The following is a 22,219-nucleotide window of genomic DNA, read 5'->3' as shown; positions in this document are numbered from 1 at the left end:
GAAGTTCAGCTCAGTGTATAACATCGCTTGGGTTTTACAATCATTTTCTATTTTTAAAATTCTTTTATTTTCTTCCCGATTCAATTAACAAGTTTTTATTTAGTGCCTACCCTCTGCCCAGTAGTGTCCTAGGAATTCTAGGAGATATAAAAGAAGCCTACATGAAACAGTTTTTAACGTTCTTGCCAAGTGTGGGGATCACTGTGGAATGGGGTGGCTAGCAAGTTGTGCTGGAAGCAGAGCCTTGAATTGAGGCTTGGAGAGCAACAGAAGGCTTAGACAAAGGGAAGGGGGGGGCGGAGGTGCTCTGGGCCAGGAGAAACGGTTTGATGGGGGCAGTAGGGGAGAAGAGAGGAATAAGGATGGTCATAAGAGGCTGAGGCCGATTTAGAAAGGCCCTAAAAGGTCAGGCAGAACAGCTTAGCCTTAGGGGTCCATTGGGAGTGATAAACCTCAAGGAGACGTAAGCCTGGTATTCACATGGAAAGAAGAGAGAGCACAAACCAGAGGCATGGAGACCGCCCTTGTTGCAGTAAGTCAGATGTAAAATGATGAGGGATGAAGGTTCGGATTAGAATGGGGGGGGAGGGGGGCATTCAGGAACAGAGAGGAAAGAAAGCATTCATGAGATGTTTCAAAGGAGGAAGTGGCAGGCCTTGATGTTAGGCTGGAGATGGAGAAGACTCACACGTAATTTCAGTTTTTCTATATTGGGAAACCAGAGAGCCACTCATTTTCTCTTTTCTTCGCACACGAATTGACCCCCTCATGGTGTCCAGTTGAAATTCAATTATAAGCAGAATTGATTGATTTTCTTCCATATAGAAACACATGTAATCCTATTTGCCTTGAGCTCCATTACCCAAGCTGAGTCCTGCCTAGGGTTTGTTCTTCCATCGCACTCCTACTTCCAGGATGGCGCTTTCCACTTAGGCCTTGTTTGTCATGCGTATGTGCGGTGTGTAGGTTTATTACCCACTAGACTAGAAGTCCTTTGTGAGCAGGGACCATGAGTAAGTACTCACTAAGTGTCTGTTAACTGTTGAAGAAAATGAGATCTAAATGAAATGTAACATAAGAAAGCTTTCCAGAAACATATTTTTTTAAAAAATCATTTAAATAAAATTTACATAATAAAAATTTCTCTGCTCCAATCACTCAAACCATATGCCAGGGAAAGGCGAAACACCCTATTGTGATGGTGTTAGGGACACAATTTTATTCCTTGGCTTAAGTGTTGCCATGCAGTAATAAAAATAATAATGCAGTGTAATAATACCATGTAATAATAAAAATTGCTAATAGGGCTTAGAATGAAACATTTCACACAAGTTACTGGATAGTGATTATTATTATTATTATTTTCGGTATGTGGGCTTCTCACTGCTGCGGCCTCTCCCGCCGCGGAGCACAGGCCCTGGACGCACAGGCCCAACGGCCATGGCTCACGGGCCCAGCCGCTCCGCGCCATGCGTGATCCTCCCGGACCAGGGCACGAACCCGCGTCCCCTGCACCGGCAGGCGGACCCCCAACCACTGCGCCACCAGGGAAGCCCAGATAGTGATGATTATTATTATCATTTTACAGGAGATGAGCAGGCACAGAAAGGTTAAGAAACTCGCACACGGCGACCCAGCTAAGTAAGCGTTGGCGCTGAGATTTGAACCCAGACAATTTTGACTCTGGAGTTCCCCATCCTTAAGAGCTTTACTTTGTACTGCATTAAGCACACAGCTCTTTTGAAGACCTACAGGTTATTTGAGGCATAACCTTTTTCAGGGGAAGGGGACTTTGGCACCCTGTACTACCAATCAGTGTTTTTCCTTTTTTTATGGGCTATATCCTTAGACGTAAGCATGGGAGGAAGAAATTGAATGTTTGAACTGTTTTCAGAAATGTGTAAGAGTAAACGAACAACTCCAGCAATAATAGAATTTTACAGAACACCTAAGAACAACACGGGAATAAAACCCTTTACATGGCACCGAAATAATATCCCCCTCCTCTCATTTTTATTAAAAGCCTTGCTTTATTTGGAAACTCTTAAAATAAGTGGTCATAGGATTAAAAAAAGCCGCGGCGCGCCCCCTCCCCTGCGGCCGGGCGCAGCTGTCCGCGCCTCCCCCGCCCGCATTCCAACTCTCTGAGGTCACGGGCAGCCACCGCCTCCCCGGATCCGCCCGCCCGGCCCAGGGGGAGGGACGCCCGGCCCCGGCCGCTCCGCTGCTCCGGCCGCGCGTCCTGTGCCCGTCCGCCCGCCTTCCTGCTGCCCCGGCCTCCGGCCGGTTTCTTTGTGCGGCGCTGCCGGCCGGCGTGTCCCTTCTCCGGGCCTCTCCCCTCGCCGCGGCCGCCGCGGGACCCTGCGCGGGGGAATGCTCTGCGGGCCGAGTTCGGGGAGACAGGAACTGAGGCGTGCGAGCCCCATGAGCGCGCCGCGGCGCGGGCTGGCGTGCGGGCGCGGCTGCGGCGGCCGCGCGGCGGGGCCCTGGGAGGCGGGCCGCTGAACTGGGCGCGCGGCCCCGAGGATGCGGGAGCGGGAGCAGGTGAGGGCGCGGGGCCCGGGCCGGCGGGCGGCGGGGGGCGGGCGGGCGGGCGCGGGGCCGAGCGCTGGCGTGTGTCCGCGAGCCGGGACCCCGGAGCGCGTCGGCCGGCCCCGGAGTCCTGGAGGATGGGTCCCAGCTCCCAGACCTAAGGCAGGAGCGTAACAAAGAAAAAAGTCTTCTTTTCCAGGTTCTCTCTGATCTACTTGAGTAATTTCTAAAGGGGTCTTGAACTTGTATTCTGAACTCCTCGGCTGATTGTAGCGGCTTAATTCTGGATCAGAGTTTTAAACGTTTTAGGCATATTTGTGCCTCTTAGAATATTAAGTGCGAGATTTGCTAGGTAACTTTGGCGAGAAGGCGAGTAGGGAAGGACTGTTTCGTGGTGATGACTTGTTTTGGTTTTGGAGTAAAGATTGTTTACTCTGGAAAAAAGAATTCTTGGGTCTGCAAATTCCGACTTGTGATTTCTGCAAATCCTGATTAGATTGGCCGCTCTTGGCATGCCCGTCTTAATTTTCTTTTTTGCTGAGAAAGCCTTATAATAATATGCTCGCAAACACGTTCAAAACACTCCGTGTGCTCCAGGTGACAAGCGCTGTATGCCTAATGGTTGCTGACAGATTTTTTTTTTTTTTTCCTTCGGTACGCGGGCCTCTCACTGTTGTGGCCTCTCCCATTGCGGAGCACACGCGCCGGACGCTCAGGCTCAGCGGCCATGGCTCACGGGCTCAGCCGCTCCGCGGCATGTGGGATTTTCCCGGACCAGGGCACGAACCCGTGTCCCCTGCATCGGCAGGCGGACTCTCAACCACTGCGCCACCAGGGAAGCCCCAGATTTTTTTTTTTTAAGTTTGGGATATGATAGATTTTTACTCTGAAAGTAGTTGTCTGCTGTTCCTAGCACATTTTATTCTCGAGTTCTACGCATAAATGTTTTGTTCAGGAGAAACATGCGTTTGATTTAATGCTATAGATCTATATATTATTCTAAAAATGTCATATACTCATTTAGTGATTGTTTTATTTGAAAGCATCATTAGCAGAATTACGTGTAGTGAGGACTTTAGCAACAAGGCGGGAAACTACAGGATTCAGAATTAAACTGTATTTGAGGAACTTCTGAAAGGTGATGTAAAAACATTAAAATGAATTCACAAATATCTCGGACTGCCTTTTGAAACCTTGAACAGAATTTAATATATACCTGTTTTTTATTTCATAACAAAGTGATTTTGTAGAGAAACAAAATATCTCCTAGTATTTTCCTTCAAAAGCTAATTATGAATTTTCTGTTTACTTTAGTAGTTAGATACGTTAGAATTCCAGATCCAACTACCTTTCAAATTGTTTCATATTATTTTACACCCGAAATAGACATCCCCCCAAAGCATCTTAAATTTCTACTCCTCTATCCAAACATTCATAACTTTATGACATCATTTGGTAGCAAATACTGCACATAACTGAAAATTAAATGTGTCAATTGTTAATTTTGTAAATTATTAAGCAGAACATTATTTTTACACGTCTTAATAAACAAAAAGCAAGCTATTCTTATGGATAGATCTTGGGGAAAAAATGCATCTGATACACACACACACCCTTCAGCTTTTTCAATTACATTATAACATCTACCAAAATAAAAAAGAGAAAACATTGGCTTTTCTTTATCCTTGATGCAGTAAAACATTTCACACTCAGGGACAACTGAAAGTTTTACTCTGTTTGCTTCATCAGAGCTTAAGTTAATGATTAAGTTATATAGTGTAGTACCTACTGCCTACAAGGCATAGTTTTATATAGTGTAGTATCTACTGCCTTCAAGGCAGTGAAGAGAATACCATATTTGAACACCCCCCAATGCAAATTTTCATCTTTCCTCTGTACTTAATCTGTCCTCTTTCCAGTTATCACAATTTCTATGTAAAATTTAAATTCACCATCTAATCACTTGAAAGGGTATTTAGTATATATATGTATATATAATCTTTTAAAATTTATACAGACACTCATAACTTATCAGGCAATTTTCTAGTTGAAAGCTTATTATTTAAAGTTCTCATTTCTTGATTTTTTTTTTCTTTCATTTTGCCTCAGCTATCTATTTGGTTTATACCCTGACATAGAAAAGAGCATTGAAAACTGCAGGTGGAGCCCATGTCTTTTCGTAATATCTATTTTCTATTCCCCCCTTTAGTATGGTGCTTTTACCTTACAAAGGTACACAACAAATGTTAACACAATTCTTTATGTAGTTCTAGTTTTCTTTTTTTCCTCTGGCCTTCTTCCTCTATTCCTGGTTTTTAACTTTTATTTTTCTTACTATCTGGAGATAACCAGAGCTCAAAACCAAAACAAAATCCAAAAAACAAACAGAAAATCGTGGTTGGGTCCTTATTAGAGATACAGCCATGTATGTAATTATAGCATGCTTGTAATCTCCTTAAGAGCAAAGACGGCTTATTAGGACTCGTCTTAGATTTCTCTAAAGGGCCACTACCCTGCCTTGTACTCAGAGACGCAATACACTTTTGTGGAATGGAATTATAAAATGTTAAGTTTGGCAAAGCCTAGTGTAATAGCTAAACTATATACTCTAGCTCTGCCACCCCCCAGCCCTGAGTGCCCATCACCTCTGGGGCTGACACGCAGTAGAAAAAGCAGAAAAGAGCAGAGGACTGGGAATGAGGAATCTGGGATCGGTTCCCAACTCAGCCCGTCCTAGTGTGAGGCTGAGAAAGCCGCTTCTCCCGAGGCCTGGGTTCTGTGTCCGCCAGATGAGAGGGCTGGGGGCTGCCCTTGCCCCTCCGCGCGGTTCCCGGCCCAAGTTCAGGGTAACCAGCCGCGGCCGAGCCTTGCCAAACGATTCATCCTCGGGGGAAGCCTCTGTCCAGAAGATAACGGAGAGTGGGAACCGTCCCGGGATTCTGGAACTATCTGGGATTTTGTCGACTCGTTTAGGGGAACAAAAATCCAGCCAATGTAAAAGTTCCAAGCTGCCGCTCAAGGCCAGTTTGCTTCAGCCCAGGAGGTACCACCAACGGGTGTTGTTTAGAAAGTTTTAAGTCGCGTATTTTGGCGGAGGTCCTGAAGCTCCAAATCGGGATTCAAATGGACCCCACCCAAACCTCCCCTTCGCCTCTGGGGCTCTAGCCGGGTCCTTTAAGTGTTCCCTCCGGCATCAGCGGGAGCCTGTACTCTCCTAGAGCATCCGTCCGGAAACGCGGTCGCAGGCGGAGGGTTCCGGAGCCTCTGCGGCTGTGGGTTGCTCGGGCAACGTCGCCTGCTTTTCCGTGGGGGGGAGGACGAGGGAGGAGCCGGAGCTATCCGTAGTCTTCTTGGCCTCACGGGCTTGTTGAGCAGCGTCCTCCCCGCATTAACTTGGGAGGGCGTTTAAGGGCCTTGCCCCCCTCCTCTTCTGGGCTGCGGCCCCGCTTAGGTGAAGGCGCACCGCCTCTTTAGGCGTCCCCATCCGGAAAGGGGCCGGGGCCAGGGCCACGCTTTTCAGAACTTCCACGCGTCTGGTAGTAATCCGATAACAAGCATTTGTAGGGTCTTTTATAATTTGTTTATAAATAAATCGATTTTGTGACGTAAATATTTATAAACCAGAGAGTTCTACAAATGCTTGTTAAGTGTTCACCTCGTTTGAACCTCACAGCTGCCCTGTGTTACAGGGGATTATTCCATTCGGGTTCAGGGTTAATTTGCCTAATTGGGACTGAGACTTGAACGTAGCTCTTTTGGAGGGTTTTTGCAATTATCTCACTTAAGGACTAAAGAACCCTAACATTTGGAGTATCGGGGAGCCAAAAAGAGTTAACTATGAAAAAACAAAACTTATGTAAAATAGAAAGAGGACCAGTAATGCTAGCTACTAAATTTGGCGTTTTAGTAGTGTCAGCCATTATCTCATTTAATCCTTAAGTTAGCCACACGTTGTCACTACTATCTGTGGGATTGAGTGAGGGGTGGAATCTGACCCAGGGCGTAACACAGCTCTGATGATAAACTTCCCCACTGCCTCCCAGATCCTGCTAATGCCTTATTTTTCCAGAAGAGAGGGAAAGCTTAGATATAGCTTTATTAATTTTTATTTTTGAAAACAAAGCCCAGATTTGCTATTGCCTATGTAACCGGTGTTCCTCTTTCCCCAGCACTGGCGTGGGTGCTCCCATCACCTGGTCTTTGGAGACTCAGTTGCTTTTTAATGGCGGCAGCAGCTGCTGGGTGAGCAGCCGGAGACTGTACAGTACTCCTCCCTTCAGGACAGGATTGCTTTCTCTCGCCATTACCACCACTGGATTGGTGGCGGTGCTTTTCCCTTTTCACCCCTCCAACTCTTGAAGGGAGAAGAAGATGCCACTGCCATTTGGATTGAAACTAAAACGCACCCGGCGCTACACGGTATCCAGCAAGAGCTGCCTGGTTGCCCGGATCCAGCTGCTCAACAATGAGTTTGTAGAGTTCACGCTGTCCGTGGAGAGCACTGGCCAGGAGAGCCTAGAGGCTGTGGCCCAGAGACTGGAGCTTCGGGAGGTAAGCCCCGGAAAAGGCTGCAGGCTTCTCTGGGCGGGCTTTGTTCCTTACTTTCCAGCTACTATCGTGCGCGCTGTCTTCTCAAAGTATGAGCCTGTAAGCCCTTCTCCCCACCAGGAAGGAATAATACAGAGCAAAGAGGTCTTTCCTTGGGTGTGCCCCGTAAGAGAATTACCAATGCCTGAGTTTTGAAAATGTTTATATGTTCCCCCAAAATGTTATCCAGAATGAGATAGGAATGCATTTTGGAATCTGAGTGAAGAAGCCATCTTGGAAATGGATCCTTTCAGCCCCCCCCCCCCGCAGCCATCCAGCTGGCACTCAGCCAAGTCATTCCCAAATTCCTGACCCACAGAATTGTGAGCAAAATAAAATGGTTGTTTGAAGCCACGTTAAAAAAAAAAAAAGGAATGCATTTTGGATTATCCAAGTAGTTCTGGTCTTCTGGTGTAATGCCACATGGGTTGTCCTGATCTAGTACAGTTTACTGACTTCATTCATTCATTCAACATTCATTGATTGTTTTGCACAGGCCAAGCCAAAATTCGAGAGACATATTGCCCCGGTTTGAATTCTGGTTTCTTCATCAATTAGTTGTTTAACATTACGTGAGTTATGTGACCTGTCTGAGCTCTGGTTCCTTCATCTGAACCATGGGATAACAGTGGTGCCTGTGGTTGTGATTTAATGTGCATGTAAAGCCATAGCTCTAATAACTATAGTCTGTTACAGTAATCATAGGGAAGTTTGCCCTGGAAAACCCCTAATCCAGTCTGTAGGAAGTTGTGAAGTCCTCAAGTATCCATACAGTGTCTTAAATTCAAAATGCTGTGTAAGGCCTGTGAAGAAAAGAGCTCTAATTAAACCCAGGTCCCTTCCAGTCTTTGGCTGCCTGGTTCTGGGGTAAGAGAAAGATGAAAAAACGGGTTATTTCACTTAAATGCCTATGTTGTAGCCTTGACTGGAAATCCTGCTAATGGTGTAGTTCATAAAAAGTCAGGAATAGATAAGCTGTGCCCCTGGTGAACATCCATTCATTTGATCAGTCTTTATTAAAGACTTATTAAGTGCCAAGCTCATACATACTTGGAGCTCACCCTACTGTTGATACCAGTAAGAAAGCAGGCGTGATGCATGCGATGATGGGGGAAGTAGAGGGTGCTATAGACAGCAGGGAGAGGCAGCAAAGGGGAAAGCTTCCCAGGGCGAGTGATGTCTGAGCTGGGACCTGAAGGTGGGGCAGGGTGGGCCTCTCAAGGGCTGGAAAAGACTATGCCAACAAAGGAACTGCACAAGGCCCAAGACACAGGCAGAGGAAAGGTTGTAGAGCAGGGGCCACCTAATACGGGGTTCTTGTTAAAGGGTTTGGGCTTGTCCTGAAAGTAGTGGGGAAGTTAGTGAAGAGTTTTTAAATAGGCGTGTGGTGTGATTGTTTTTATGAAGCGTGAACCCTTTGGAGAATGACTAGAAAGGAATAGAGTTGCAGTTCAGATGGTAGTCACTTGGGTTTGGATGGGGCTGGAGAGAAGTGAGTGGCATCTGGAGATATTCAGGACCTACCTGTCAAGTAATGGGGAGGGACTCACTGGGGTCCAGGTGGATCCTAAGGTTTCCAGTAAATGGTGGGGACTATAGCTGAGGGAAGACACACAAAAGGAAGAGCAGGTTTGAGGGGAGCTGGGAGAGGTGTGTGGTGAGTTCAGTTTCAGACGTACTGAGTTTGAGGTGCCAACTGGGGACGCTGAGCAGGTAGAGTATGTGCAGGTATGGAGTGCAGGTGAGAGATCCAGGCTGGAGGAAAGATTTGGAGATCCTCAGCCTAGGCCAGTTAACCTGGGAGAGGGTATGAGAGAAGAAGACAGTTTAGCATACTCCTTGGGGTTGAACAGAGGGAGAGCCTTAGAAGGAGACTAAAATGGAGTGGCCCAAGGAGAAAGTAAACCAGGAGCGCCGACCTCAGTGACTGGTCCTGCCTACTTGCATCCATTCCATCTTTTTTGCTTCCTTCACCCATTTTTCCTTTTTTCCTATTTTGGTTTCTTTTTCCTGTAATTTCTTCCTCATGCACCAGGTCTGCGTACAACCACTAGAGTCAACTGCTTGAGGAACTGTGGTTAATTTATTTTTGTACCCAAAGTACTACACGTGGAATGGGCTTAATAAATACAGGTTGAACTGAACCCACAGGCATTGCTTTGCTTCTCTGTTAGTCAAGAAGCCCAGAGAAGTTGCCATCCCTTGTTTGAGGTTATCAGACTCAGGAACAAGCAGCTTCATACAGCTATGGGTATATAATGAGACGAATTTTTTTTTTTTTGCGGTACGCGGGCCTCTCACTGTTGTGGTCTCTCCCGTTGCGGAGCACAGGCTCCGGACGCGCAGGCTCAGCGGCCATGGCTCACGGGCCCAGCCGCTCAGCGGCATGTGGGATCTTCCCGGACCAGGGCACGAACCCGCGTCCCCTTCATCGGCAGGCGGACCTGCAACCACTGCGCCACCAGGGAAGCCGAGACTGATTTTTAACAGAAGGGAAGAGTGCTCTAAATGGGAACAGGTGTGGTCTCTAGAAAATCTCTTGCCCCTGGACAGGCCGTCCCACTATTTCCAACATTTAAGGACAGTCATGGTTAGAAAGTTTGTAGAGCAAACGTTTCAAAGCTCCAGAAGCTCTGCTCCGTAGCGTGTAAGCAGATGGCTTGGGCCCAGGCCTAATCTTGCCCAGTGACTGTCTAGAAATCATCTGAGTCAGGGCAACACCTGTTCTTAGTTTGTGTCCATACATCACTTAGGAGATTCATACCAAGAGAGAGTGGTATGTTATCTTGCAGTGTTCTCCCGTCAAGAAAACTCAGAATTATCATAGCATGTAGATTTGGCTGCTAAGCTTTGCTACTGCCCAAATTTAAGCTGGGGGGAAAAATCTTTACTTTCCTTGCTTCGTTGAATAACATTTCACTTCTATTATGACAATTATAAGGGCCATACGATAATCCCATTGTAATGCTGTACCTGGCAGCTTCAACTCTATGGGTAACATTTTATTGCTTAAGCTGAATGTGTGGTTAAATGAGGCTTGTCAGTCTTCATTGTTTTTTGACTGTGTGAGGTATTTGATAATACATTAAGGAACTACAAACAGAAAGGTTAATATATTTGTATCCAATATAGTTAACTTAGATTGTCAACTTTTTTCAAAACCCACCATATTTGCACTGTGGAAAGTGGCTTTTAAAAATGGGGGGAAAAATGATTGCTGCAGGAAAATACTGCTGGTCATTACAGCACCGTCCTCTCAGAGCTGTTGAAGTTCCTTGCATATCATTCATTGAGTTTCATAACACTTTTTCAAGAGAAGCTATGGGAGTCTTTACAGAATTTAAGGGGAATTAGAAAACTTTCTAATTTTGAAAGTATATGTTAGAGAGGGTTGATGGAGGTGGTGAGAGAGGAGTGTATCAGCTGGGCATAACTACTCCCATGGGCAGTGTGTCCTTGAGAGAATATCACAATCTAGAATGAGGTGGTCAGCCTTAAGAACCTGTTTCAGAGAGTAAGACCTGCGTTACCCCAGCTCCTTGAGAATTTGTAAAACCAGGTTGCAAGTTCAGTAATTTACGATGAGATTTGGAACTACCAGGGGCCCCAAGAATGTGTGCCCTCTGGCCAGGCCATGATCTCCCTTCAGGCAGGCCATGTGGAAGCTGGAGCAAACCAGAAATTGCTTGGTGAGCCTGGAATCAGAGAAGGGAAATTGCCCAGAAAACCTTCCATATCTTCATAAGGGGAGTAGTACTGCCTCACGGACCAGACAAGTTCCTCTGTGTATCATTTCTGGGCTGTGCTAGGGTGGGCACTGCCTCTACTGGCCTCTTGAGAAGGCTGTTTAATAGAGTGGTTAAGACATTTGCCAGTTGGATTAGAAACACCTGGCTTTGGATCCCAGCTGCCACTTACCAGTTGTGTGACATTGGGCACCTTACTTAATTCCCCAAGTCCAATGGTTTTTCATCTGTAAATTGGGGATGATAATAATGTCTATTTGACAGTGGTTGTGAGGATACAATCTTAAACGTAAAACATTTAATAGAGGACCTAGTATTTAGGAAACTCAGTAAGTGTTATTCTTCAGCACTGCTATTGTTATTTGTGACTCCCATTTCCACATTGTGGTGACTGACCTCTTCAAATTAACTCTTTTCTTGCTTTTGTAAATATCTTTGTTTCTTCCTTTTACTAAGAGATGAATACATGCTTGTTTTATAAAACGTTCTTATAGTACAAATAAGTACAGCAGCCACTGGTAATTGCACTTCTTACATTGCTAAACTTAAATTTCTAGTATACCATTGTAATTTAGCAGTCATATTTGAACCTCTATTTTCATGCCAGCTGAAATTAATTTGTACAATGTCACTGTCTCATTGCCCTCAAATAGAGCTTCAGTAAGTTTTTACTTCTCTGATAGGTTTTACTTCTCTGTTTCTTCCCTCTTGCCCTCAACCTAACCCCTAGGATTTAAACAAAAAAAAATTTTTTAATGAGATTTTGGATTAAGGTTTATATCTTTTCTTTAGGGTATGTCTTTTTCAAGAATTCTTTTAAAATCTTATATTACATTTGATAATCACATTTTAATCATGCTGACATGGGTTTTAATTAGATTCATTGCAAAATATTATTTCTTATATATCTTAATCTTTATCTTAATGTCCTTATTTGGCTTAAATTTACATTTGGTTGGAGTTTTTATTTTAAGTTTTAAAATCTTCAGTTAGGAAACAGGGACATTTTAAAAATCCTCAAACCTTTTGGGAAATTCCCTGACCATCCAGTGGTTAGGACTGGGCGCTTTCACTCCGGTGACCTGGGTTCGATCCCTGGTCGGGGAACTAAGATCCTGTAAGCCATGTGGCGTGGCCAAAAAAAAAAAAAAAATCCTGGAAACCTTTTGAAGGTAACTTTATCGTGCTTCTGCTATGATATGATAACACACACATTACGTGTTAGTTTTATAACTTAAATTTTAGAGGGCAGTTTTCTTTCAGCTATTTCTGAGTGTTTTGTGTAGAGGGGAAGGAGGGTCCTCATTGTCGTCTGCATGTATGGCCTACATACATAACTTTTTCAAATAACAGGTTTGAAATTGAGATTGATCCTAAGCCACCCCTAAGATTACCTCCAAAGCATTTTTTTTTTTTTTTTTTTGCGATACGCGGGCCTCTCACCGTTGTGGCCTCTGACTGTTGTGGCCTCTCCCCTCGCGGAGCACAGGCTCCGGACTCGCAGCCTCAGCGGCCCTTCCCAGACCAGGGCATGAACCCGTGTCCCCTGCATCGGCAGGCAGACTCTCAACCCCTGCGCCACCATGGAAGCCCCCTCCAAGGCATTTTGATGAATAAGTTGAAAAGTCTAACAAAACTTAGAAGTTCTTACTTTGGCCTCTCATTTTAAAATTATAATTATAGGCTTTGATATTTGGTTACTCTGATGTGGTTTATCACCGATATTCAGAAAATGTTTTTAAAATTGTATTTGAAGTGCATCATGCATATGTCAAGTTTTTATCCTTTGGAATGTAAACTCCATCAGAGCAGGACTGTGGTATCACCAGTGTCTGGAATAGTGCCTTGTACCTCATAGTACATGGTTGCTGAATCAGTGCCTACTTAGTTTAAAAATTAAGGTTCTTGTTTTGAATTTAGACTGATAAGCACAGACTGCAGTTCAGTTAAGTCAGCCTTTATTTGCTGTATGATTTTATTTCCTGGAGAGAATTGAACATTTACCAACTTTGAACAGAGGTAGAAAAGAACCTTTCTTCGTTAGATTTTCTTTTTCATTTTGGGCCTTCTTCTCAAATACCTAGAAAAAGGGTTTTAGAGACTCTCTGAGGTTAGATTGCTCTATCAGGGGAGTGTCAACTTCTCTGCTGAACTTTGAACAGGTTCTTATGTTTTCTGACAAATGGAGAAATTTTTTGGCTAAGGGATTTGTTGGAATAGAGAGGAATCATGCACTTAATACAAACCATTACTCTCAAGCACAACTTTAGAAAGTGTTCTTGGCCCTCAGAGTGTTTTATTTTAAATCAGTGTCTTAGGTATTCCAAATATCCACTGACCTATCTTGACTGTTATCTGAGCAGACCTCAAGAATTTCATGCACATTTCCTTCTGTACTAGCTGTTTTCATTTGGACTCTAAAAATAGCTGAAATATGTGTACGGTAAGAGTATAATACCTGCAGACTTTTTAACCTTTGGGCTGAGTAGTTATTCATTCAGGTATGTATGTTATAAAACAGGTAAGATTGACGTATAGACAAGGATCAGTAAATAGTTGAGTTAGATCTATTGGACCATCTGAAGCAGATGTAAATCTTAGATTGGCCTCTCTACCTAGATAAAGAAAGCTTTCCAAAGTCCAAACCTGATTATAAATGAGCAAGGATTTTTCTTGATTTTAGATTTTCTGTTATTTGTCTTACTTGGTCTAGATAATTAATAACTAGTCATATATATAAGTAGAGGGACTATACACATAAACATGGAGATATTATGCATTTTAGAATAATGTATTATCACACAAGTTATTATAGAATTTGGATACCTGTTTACTTAAAGAAATGGAATATTCAACCTTCACTTAATTTCTAATAAATTTAAGGGGTAATAGTCTGAGATGTTTTTCTCCCAGTGCTGGATTTTTCACCTAAGAGACATTGGAGATGTCCTTGAATCTCTGTCACCAATGATCTATCATAATAGTGTGGTCTCGAGAAGCCGGTAGGAGCCTGCGACGTTGTGCCGTTGTCTGAAGATTCTTCAATCACTATGTCAAGTGACACAGATGTTTCTCTTCCTTCATATGGTGAAGATTAGGGATCTAAATTTACCCTAAAAGCTAGAGAGGCACCATTTGTCCGCATTGGAATGGCAGGTTTTGCAGCAATCGTTGCATATGGATTATATAAATTGAAGAACAGGGGCAATACTAAAATGTCTGTTCACCTGATCCACATGCGTGTGGCAGCCCAAGGCTTTGTTGTGGGAGCAGTGACTCTTGGTATGGGCTATTCCATGTATCAAGAAATCTGGGCAGAACCTAAACCTTAGAAGAGGAGATGCTGTCTTGGTCTTGGTGGTGCTTGCTTTAGTTAGACATCTCATATTGAGGTTATATGTTTATGTTGAAAATAAATTCTGTGGGTCGGACAATAACATGGTAATTTGAATATTGGCTTCCTTTCTTGCAGGCTTGATTTGCCTAGTGGCTAGTTCACTAGCTAGGTCATTCAGGGGAGTCAGATGAGCACAAAAACATGTCACTTTTAAATGCACTTGATAGTGGTACAATGTCCACCTTCTTAAACTCTTCTGATAAAATTAGTTGTAAAGAGGACAACATGCCAAACCTGTAAATGCTCCCAGTTGCTGCAGACTGTCATATGCTTTTGATGTAATGTAGGAGTCCTATTTACCCCAGTTAATTTAACTCTTTCTGACTGCCTTGTGGACTGAGTACTGTTTTTAAGGTCTGGTTGGCTCTTGAAGAACCCTTTCAGAACAGTGCACGGAATACAACCTTATAAACCTCCCAGCAACTATGTGTGTGTTTTTAAACCAAACCTAAAGAGCTGGTAACAGCTGCTTTGAAGTAGTATCTGTTTCAGAATCATAGTTGTAAACATGAGAGTAACTTAACTGTAGATCCCCGTTTAGCTGTTTTGTAATTGCAGAATTATAGTTTGCTGCTGTTATAGTAGAATAATTTTGAAATGGCATTTTGAAATAGAAATGTGTATTTTAAGTGCTAATGCAAAGGTAAATGAAAAATACTTTTTAAATGTGTGCAGTCTGTTTATTTTCTCTGAAAGAATCATAAATGTTAAACTAAATAAATTGCCTGTAATGGAAGTGATTTATGAGCAAGTTGGTTTGGTCAGACATTATACCAACTTTGGTATACTACAGAATGCTTTGTTGTACTTGTGAAATTCTCTTGTCTAACCTGAATTTACATTCCATGGTGATAACATGGTAAATGTAGTGTTATTAAAGTAAGTGAACACACACACAAAAATAAATAAATAAAAAATAGTGTGGTCTCATGACCATATGGAATGGAGATGAATATGCTCATATGGGGAGGTTTGTGAGTTGTTACAAAATGGCAGACATGGGGAACTGACGGTGTTTTAGGGGCTCTAAGTTCTGTCCATTGTTCTTGGCGTATATGGTTCCAGATCTAATTCCTTATAATGCTAGACGCTCTAACAGCTTTCTGCTGTCCTCCTCCCGGGTGGATGAACATTGTCATGCTGGAAGCTTGACCTGCCTTATCTCATTTAATCCTCACGATGAGTTGGGCATTGTTTTTCCATTTTAAAAGGAGGAAACAGAAGTTCTGAAAAATTGGGTGATTTGCTGTGCAAATCTGGGCAATCATACAGCAGAAGAGCCAGAATTTGAGTTTGTATCTGTCACTTCTGCTTGAACTTTAACTTTTAAAATTATAAATGACATGGACCCCTTTGAGACTGTGATCAAAATGCAGAATTTTGCATACAACTTCACGTGGGTCTTGGATACACCCCTCTTTCAGTCGTCTATGAGCTCAGGCTGTGGGTACAGTGGGTACAGCCGACTGTGGGTACAGTCGTCTATGAGCTCAGGCTTTGTACTCATGCAAGAGGCAATCTTTCCCCTTCTCTCGGCTTAACAGGATCTTTCTTCCCTAATCTTTCTTTTCTCCAGAGTGAAGGTGGTGGTAGGATGGAAGATTTGTGAAAAATTTAAGACCTTCATATTTTTAAGAAAATAACTTGCCTCTGAGGTATCGCTCCTCCCCCACTTCCCCTGCAAATGCCTGTTTTTTTTTTTGGGTTTTTTTTTGTTTTGTTTTGTTTTGCTGTATGTGGGCCTCTCACTGTTGTGGCCTCTCCCGTTGCGGAGCACCGGCTCCGGACGCGCAGGCCCAGCGGCCGTGGCTCACGGGCCCAGCCGCTCCGCGGCACGTGGGATCTCCCCGGACCGGGGCACGAACCCGTGTCCCCCGCATCGGCAGGCGGACTCTCAACCACTGCGCCACCAGGGAAGCCCCAAATGCCTGTTTTGAATGGCTTTATCTTTAGATCTCAAAAAAGGCCATGTGGGGTATTCATTTCCTCACTTGGACAATTAATGTTAAGGAAAAAAAATCTCCCTTCAAGGAGGAAAGGGAGGAGGTTGTGAATGGTCGTTCCTTTATTGTACCTCTGATGGTAGATCCAAGTCTGTCTTCCCTACCAAACAGCACCTTTGTGCCCACCTAGGCAGTAGGTATGCGACAGTTCTCCAGTGAATGAACGGATGACTCATATTTCCTTCACGCATTAACCAATTCCCCCGGCCAGTTGTTGAGCGCTGTACTTCATTTGTCTTGTCAGACACACACCCTACCTGAACATGGCATTTTCTTTTCTGTTAACAAAGCCTTTGCTCATATCACTGCCTTAACAATATGTTGGTTTAGCAAATATTTTCCTATTTGGTTCTCCAAGCAGTTTGTTCATAAATAAATGTCACTTGGATTTATCTTTTAATGAACTGACAGGATACCCAGAGGCAATTTACATTCTTAAGAATCAGCTTAAGGGACTTCCCTGCTAGTGAAGTGGATAACACTCTGCGCTCCCAATGCAGGGGGCCCGGGTTCTATCCCTGGTCAGGGAACTAGATCCCACATGCATGCTGCAACCATGCCATACTAAGGAGCCCACGTGACACAACTAAGGAGCCCGCCTGCCACAACTAAGACCCAGTGCAACCAAATAAATAATAAATTAAAGAAAAAAAAAAAAAAGAATCAGCTTAAGATGTTAATTTCAAAAAAAAGAAAAAGATGTTAATTTCACTAGAAGAAACACGCATGTCACAAATCCTATATGAGAAGTAGCAGCATGTTATAGAAATAACTTCTATCAAGGGTTTGTGCCACCTTATATAGATCATCCAAATGAAATCACTAACAGGTGTGCAGAGTTTTTATTTATAAATAGGACAGAGTGTGTTATTTTGAACAAGCTTTAACTGAGCAGGCTAAGAAAATACACAAGTAATTTCATGCTGGGTGGAAACAGCTCATTTCCTTGTGAATATAAAAACAACTTGTCTTTGCTCAGTCATGTTACAATTATTTAGACGGCTCAGACTTTGACTTGACAAATTAATTTCGATATCAAGTGGATTTTAACAGATTGAACTTTGTACCATCAAATTCAACTGCAGTTGGCAAAGCACGGGGTTTTGTAGGCAACAAGGTGGAGTTTTGGTGCTAATTGAATATGGGTTCAAATCCCTGTACACTACCTGTGTGGCCCAAGGAAACCAACTTCTCTGGATTTTGTTTCTTTCATATATGATACGGGATAGTAACAATAGCTTTCTGTTGGGTACTGACAAGGTGCCTAGCACTGTACTAGATGCTTTATGTATATTTAATTTAATCCTGAGGTAATTGACTTCCTTCCTCCTCCCACCATCTCAGAGATGGAGTGGACCAAAGATGGGCAGTGTCCAGACCAAGGGGAGGTCCTGGTGCAGGTCACTTGTTGTAGTATAGAGTTATTTTTCTTTAGTCATTTCCGTTTTCTTTTGCATCATGTAGATTTATTCGTTGGTTGGAATAATTTACTGAGAAAGATGGATTGGAGAAAAATGACTCAAGGTGTTGTCATTAAGTCAGCCAATTAAGTTCACAGCTATACCACTGAGAATAAAGATATTCCTTATAATACCCTTTCTCTTCTTCCCAGAGTTTGGAATGAATCATCTAGAAAATAACCTTAATTCTCACCCATATTTTGCAAATGCATATTTGTTTGTACCTTTATTTCTGGCACGTATTTTGAAGTCAGATTTATGTTTGAATGGTGACTTAAGGAAAAGAACACTTCTACATTCTATATTGCAGTAGGATAACAGAAAGAAAAGTGAAGCATGTTTAATAATGAAGACTATATCTAAAACTACATATTATTATTTGTTCAATATCTGTGACCCATTGCTAGAGTGCAGACTTCACTGTCCATTACAGTACCCCCTGGGCCTGGCTGGGGCAACTAGTAAGTGACAGCCCCCAGCTAGAGTTCAGGTCTTTCAGCTGCAGGTTTAACACTTTTCCCTCAACGATGCTCTACTTTTCCTTTGAGCCATTGCCATTTTTCTAAAGAAAAGCAATCCAATTGTTGTATTTTTTTTAAATAATTTATTTTAAAAGGAAAGAAAGAGAAAAATTGCCAAAGAGAAAGCCCCATTAGTGAAGGAAGCATTTAAGTGTAGAATTTTCTATACTACAGAAGATGTAATATGAAATTTTATACTGTTTAAGGGGACTTAAACTCTGATAATAAGAGTTAATATTACTTGAGCACTTATTGCATATGAAACATTGTTTTAAGTGTTTTTAATGTTTTCGCTTATTTTGATCCCCAACAATCCTATGAGTGAGGTACTCATATCCATCTTAATTTTACAGATGGTGAACAGAGACAAAGAGTTGTTAAGTAACTTGCTCATGGTTATGTGGCAGAGACCACAACGGGACTAGTTCTTCTGCCTTCTTTTTTTTTTTCGGTACGCGGGCCTCTCACCGTTGTGGCCTCTCACCGTTGTGGCCTCTCTCGCTGCGTAGCGCAGGCTCCGGACGCGCAGGCTCAGCGGTCATGGCTCACGGGCCCAGCCGCTCCGTGGCATGTGGGATCCTCCCGGACCGGGGGACGAACCCGTGTCCCCTGCATCGGCAGGCGGACTCTCAACCACTGCGCCACCAGGGAAGCCCCTTCTTCTGCCTTCTTGATCAGCATCTTTCCTCCCGGTATGTGACCTTGGGCCAGTGACAGGTGGCCTGCCACGGAGCGTGTGCCCTTAAGGACAGCCTGGCACAGTGCAGCCTCCCATATCTGATGGAGATTGTTTAAAGTACTCTTGAGATTTGTTATCTTTTATTTTAATTACTACTACAATTTATTTTGTTTAAAATATGTTTTTGAAGCCACATCAGGCAAAGAAAGATAAGTCTGAGAAGGAACATGAATCATGATTAGGCCGCAAGACACGGCTGGGAATGTCTGAAGTGCTGAGGGCAGAGCTGTTTGATAGGAAGCCTTTTGCGAGCTTGTTTCCTGGCAGAGTTGGAAGTAGCAGTCTGATGAAATACACCCCAGGAGAGTTCCCTGCCGAGACATTTTCCAAAGCAAGATCTGGTTGCACTGCTGTTGGATGAACTTGGGAGCTTCTAGAGTCAGAATCTGCATCCAGACAAGAAAAAGTGGTAGAACCAGTGAGCCTGTTGAAGCACTTGCTGCCTTTATTGATAGAACTGGATCACTGTGATTTAGCTGCTGTGCACACAGATATTATTTCCACCCGTTACGGCAGTTCACACCACCCAAGTGTTTCCGTTCTACCATCTGTGAATTATGAGCATGGGGACAGGGCCACTATAAATTGTTATTCCACTTTTAATTCCTCTTCTGCAAGTCATGATTCTATCATTTAACCTTTGCATCTGTTTTTTTTTAATTGAGACTTTTATCATTATATACCTTGAATATAGGGTAATTGGATATAGAATAATAGAGAATAATTCCTATTACCCTTGATAGCACATACATATTAATGGTAGTTCATCCTCTTCTACTTTTAAGTGTAATGAAAATATCTTATGTATTTTTAAGTAGAACTTCTAATAAAATGTAACTGGTGTTATGGTACTTAAACAATTAAAATATATCGAATGTATGTTTCTGAGTTATGTACCTCCAACCCCCCACCCCATTCCTTGATCCTCAATGAGGAGCATATAAAAGCAAATCCATTAAAGCCTTAAGTGTGGCCTTTATTAGATGGAACTTTATATTACTGATAGAAAAGGGAAGTAGCTTTTGTATGTTAAAAAGGGAAACAGTTTTACTCTTTTCTTGGAGTATTGGAAGAAGTATTTGCTATAAGTAGAAAACCACCTCGTAAATATGTGGGATAGAAAGTTATTTCTTGTATGATGAAAGCATGATTTGCAAATTTTGGTTGATGAAGAAAAAACAAATACAGCTTTTAGTAACAGAAGTCTATGAGTTTCTTCATGTGTATCTGTTTAGGATTTTAACCACGAAAGTAATTTCCCTGATTTTATCATCCTCAGCTTTTTCATGGTAATACTATTGAGAACAGTGGAGCTGCTATACATATATTTTTTTAAGGCAATGGAAAATATGTTGGGTAATATTCTTTTAGGCAATAGATACTAAATGTGACTAGATTCTTTCTTGAAATGTATAAGGCCCATATTCATTTATAGTTTTGGGGGGTTATAATTTTTTTTTTTTTGGCCACACTCTGTAGCATGTGTGGTCTGGGATCTTAGTTCCCCGACCAGGGATTGAACCTGTGCCCCCTGCAGTGGAAGTACGGAGTCCTAACCACTGGAGCACCAGGGAATTCTCCATAACCATTTCTGTATAACATAAAACAGCTATAATTTTAACCTGAGAAAAGTGAATGTCAGAAAAATAAGCAGCTATTCCTAAATATACCCATTTCAGCCCTTCTTTTCATTTTTATATTGTGTGGTTCCAACTTCTAAGAATATTGCTCACACTACTAACTGTCTATGGTGAGACAAGATAGAAGGAATAACTATGACTTGAGTTCAAGAAAACATGAAAAGTATTTTTTTCCTGTGACTTAATTGAAATCTAAAAACTGGAATATGGGCCAAATTAGACTGAGGTTATCTGGTTTTTTTCACTGTCCTCTCAATAAAAAGAGAACAGCTACTATTTATTCATTGCCTTAAAACACAAGCATTTGTGAATTAAGCTAATAAGCAAGCCCCAAAAGGCCCAAATTTAGGAGATTTGAACAAAAAGAAATCTAACTAATTCATTTCTTGGAATGGCATATAAGACATGATCCTGCAATATAACAAACTAGTTAACTAAAATGATTGAAGAATGGAAGGCTCTGTTTTACCCTCAGTTTTGTGGGTCCTAAACAAAGTGACCTCGTATGTGGTAGTACAAATAGAGAACATTAACCTTTGATGTTGAAAGTGTGTGCAGTAACATCTGTTATTTCTGTCATTTTTGTGCAGTAAAATGTTATATGTACTAAATTTTCCTGTTTAATTCTAGCTTACTCTGTCAAAACGTGTTTGACATTTTAATTTTATAATTGAATATCTTTCTTCATAGCATTTATCAGTATCTAACTTCTCAGATAATTTTGCTTGTCTTTCTCCTCCTACTGGAATGTAAGTTACTTGAGGGCAGGAATTGTGTTCTTTTGTTCAGTGCTGTATCCCTACCACCCTGAACAGTGTTTGACTCACAGTAGGTATTCAATCAATATTCATTGAATGAAAAGATGAATCCTTCTAAGACTTTAGTCCATTTTTCTTAGAAAGTATATTTTTTGAAGAGTGATCTTACTGTGTTTCAGGATCATTGTTTCTTCATAGCATCTTACTGTCCAGGATGGTAAGTAGCAAAGCTGTGAGCAGTCCTCTGTGTAAATAGTGATCCCAGTTCATGTCCTGGACTTTCAACAAATTGGCTTACCGTTTTACTTTTTTCCTGGAAGTTAAATGCTCCAATAACAACAACAAAATCTGGTCATTTAAGGACTTCAGTTACTTGGGCTTCAGTTTAATAAGTTTCAGTATAATTTCAAGACTAAGATGTACTTTTGATTGTCATCTTCTTGAATCCTCATATGTGTAGAGTACAGTGATATTGTATATTGTAACCTTGACTGTCAAATAGGTAATGTATTATTTAACCAATGATAGAAGAAAATGGATTGAAATTAAACAGAAAAGAAAAAAAAAATACTGTGTGCTTTGAGGCATTGTGACCATCACAGTATCTGTCAAAAGGAAGAAGTGCAGTGCTTCATTATTTATGGCACACACCGTGTAGAGGTAAGCTCTAGACTTGAATTAGGTTAATACTTGTTAACTGCCCTTGTTAGATGATCTCTGCCAGGGATAGGCTTTATCTAGTGCTGTCTCCTCTCATCTCCCTCCTGATGAAAAGTCTTCTGACTTCTGCCTAGTCTAAGAAAAGCATCAGGATAAAATTATAGTTGCAATTTTAT

At 42.3% G+C, this 22,219-nt stretch overlaps 1 protein-coding gene and 1 pseudogene across 9 annotated transcripts in view; both read left to right on the top strand.

The window, feature by feature from the left end:
* The first annotated feature begins 2,181 nt into the window (after positions 1 to 2,181).
* Positions 2,182 to 22,219, top strand: part of PTPN21 (protein tyrosine phosphatase non-receptor type 21) — an 89,603-nt gene continuing 69,565 nt past the window's right edge. For 5 of the 9 annotated variants that reach the window (XR_007475168.1, XR_007475190.1, XR_007475183.1 and 2 more), the window contains exons 1-2: positions 2,183 to 2,544; positions 6,702 to 7,083. Coding sequence is in view for 5 of the 9 variants with exons in the window: in XM_049705270.1 (XP_049561227.1) it covers positions 6,904 to 7,083 (180 nt within the window). In the remaining 4 variants the exon portion in view is untranslated. Of the gene's footprint in view, positions 2,545 to 2,585; positions 2,732 to 4,631; positions 5,576 to 6,701; positions 7,084 to 22,219 lie in introns of those variants that run through there. The other 4 variants (XM_049705271.1, XM_049705272.1, XM_033418234.2 and 1 more) reach the window with 3 other exon arrangements.
* LOC101280863 (HIG1 domain family member 1A, mitochondrial-like) lies at positions 13,901 to 16,925 on the top strand (annotated as a pseudogene).

The sequence above is a fragment of the Orcinus orca genome, chromosome 2, assembly GCF_937001465.1.
Source record: "Orcinus orca chromosome 2, mOrcOrc1.1, whole genome shotgun sequence".
Classification (NCBI taxonomy): domain Eukaryota; kingdom Metazoa; phylum Chordata; class Mammalia; order Artiodactyla; family Delphinidae; genus Orcinus; species Orcinus orca.
This window is presented reverse-complemented; position numbering and strand designations above follow the sequence as displayed.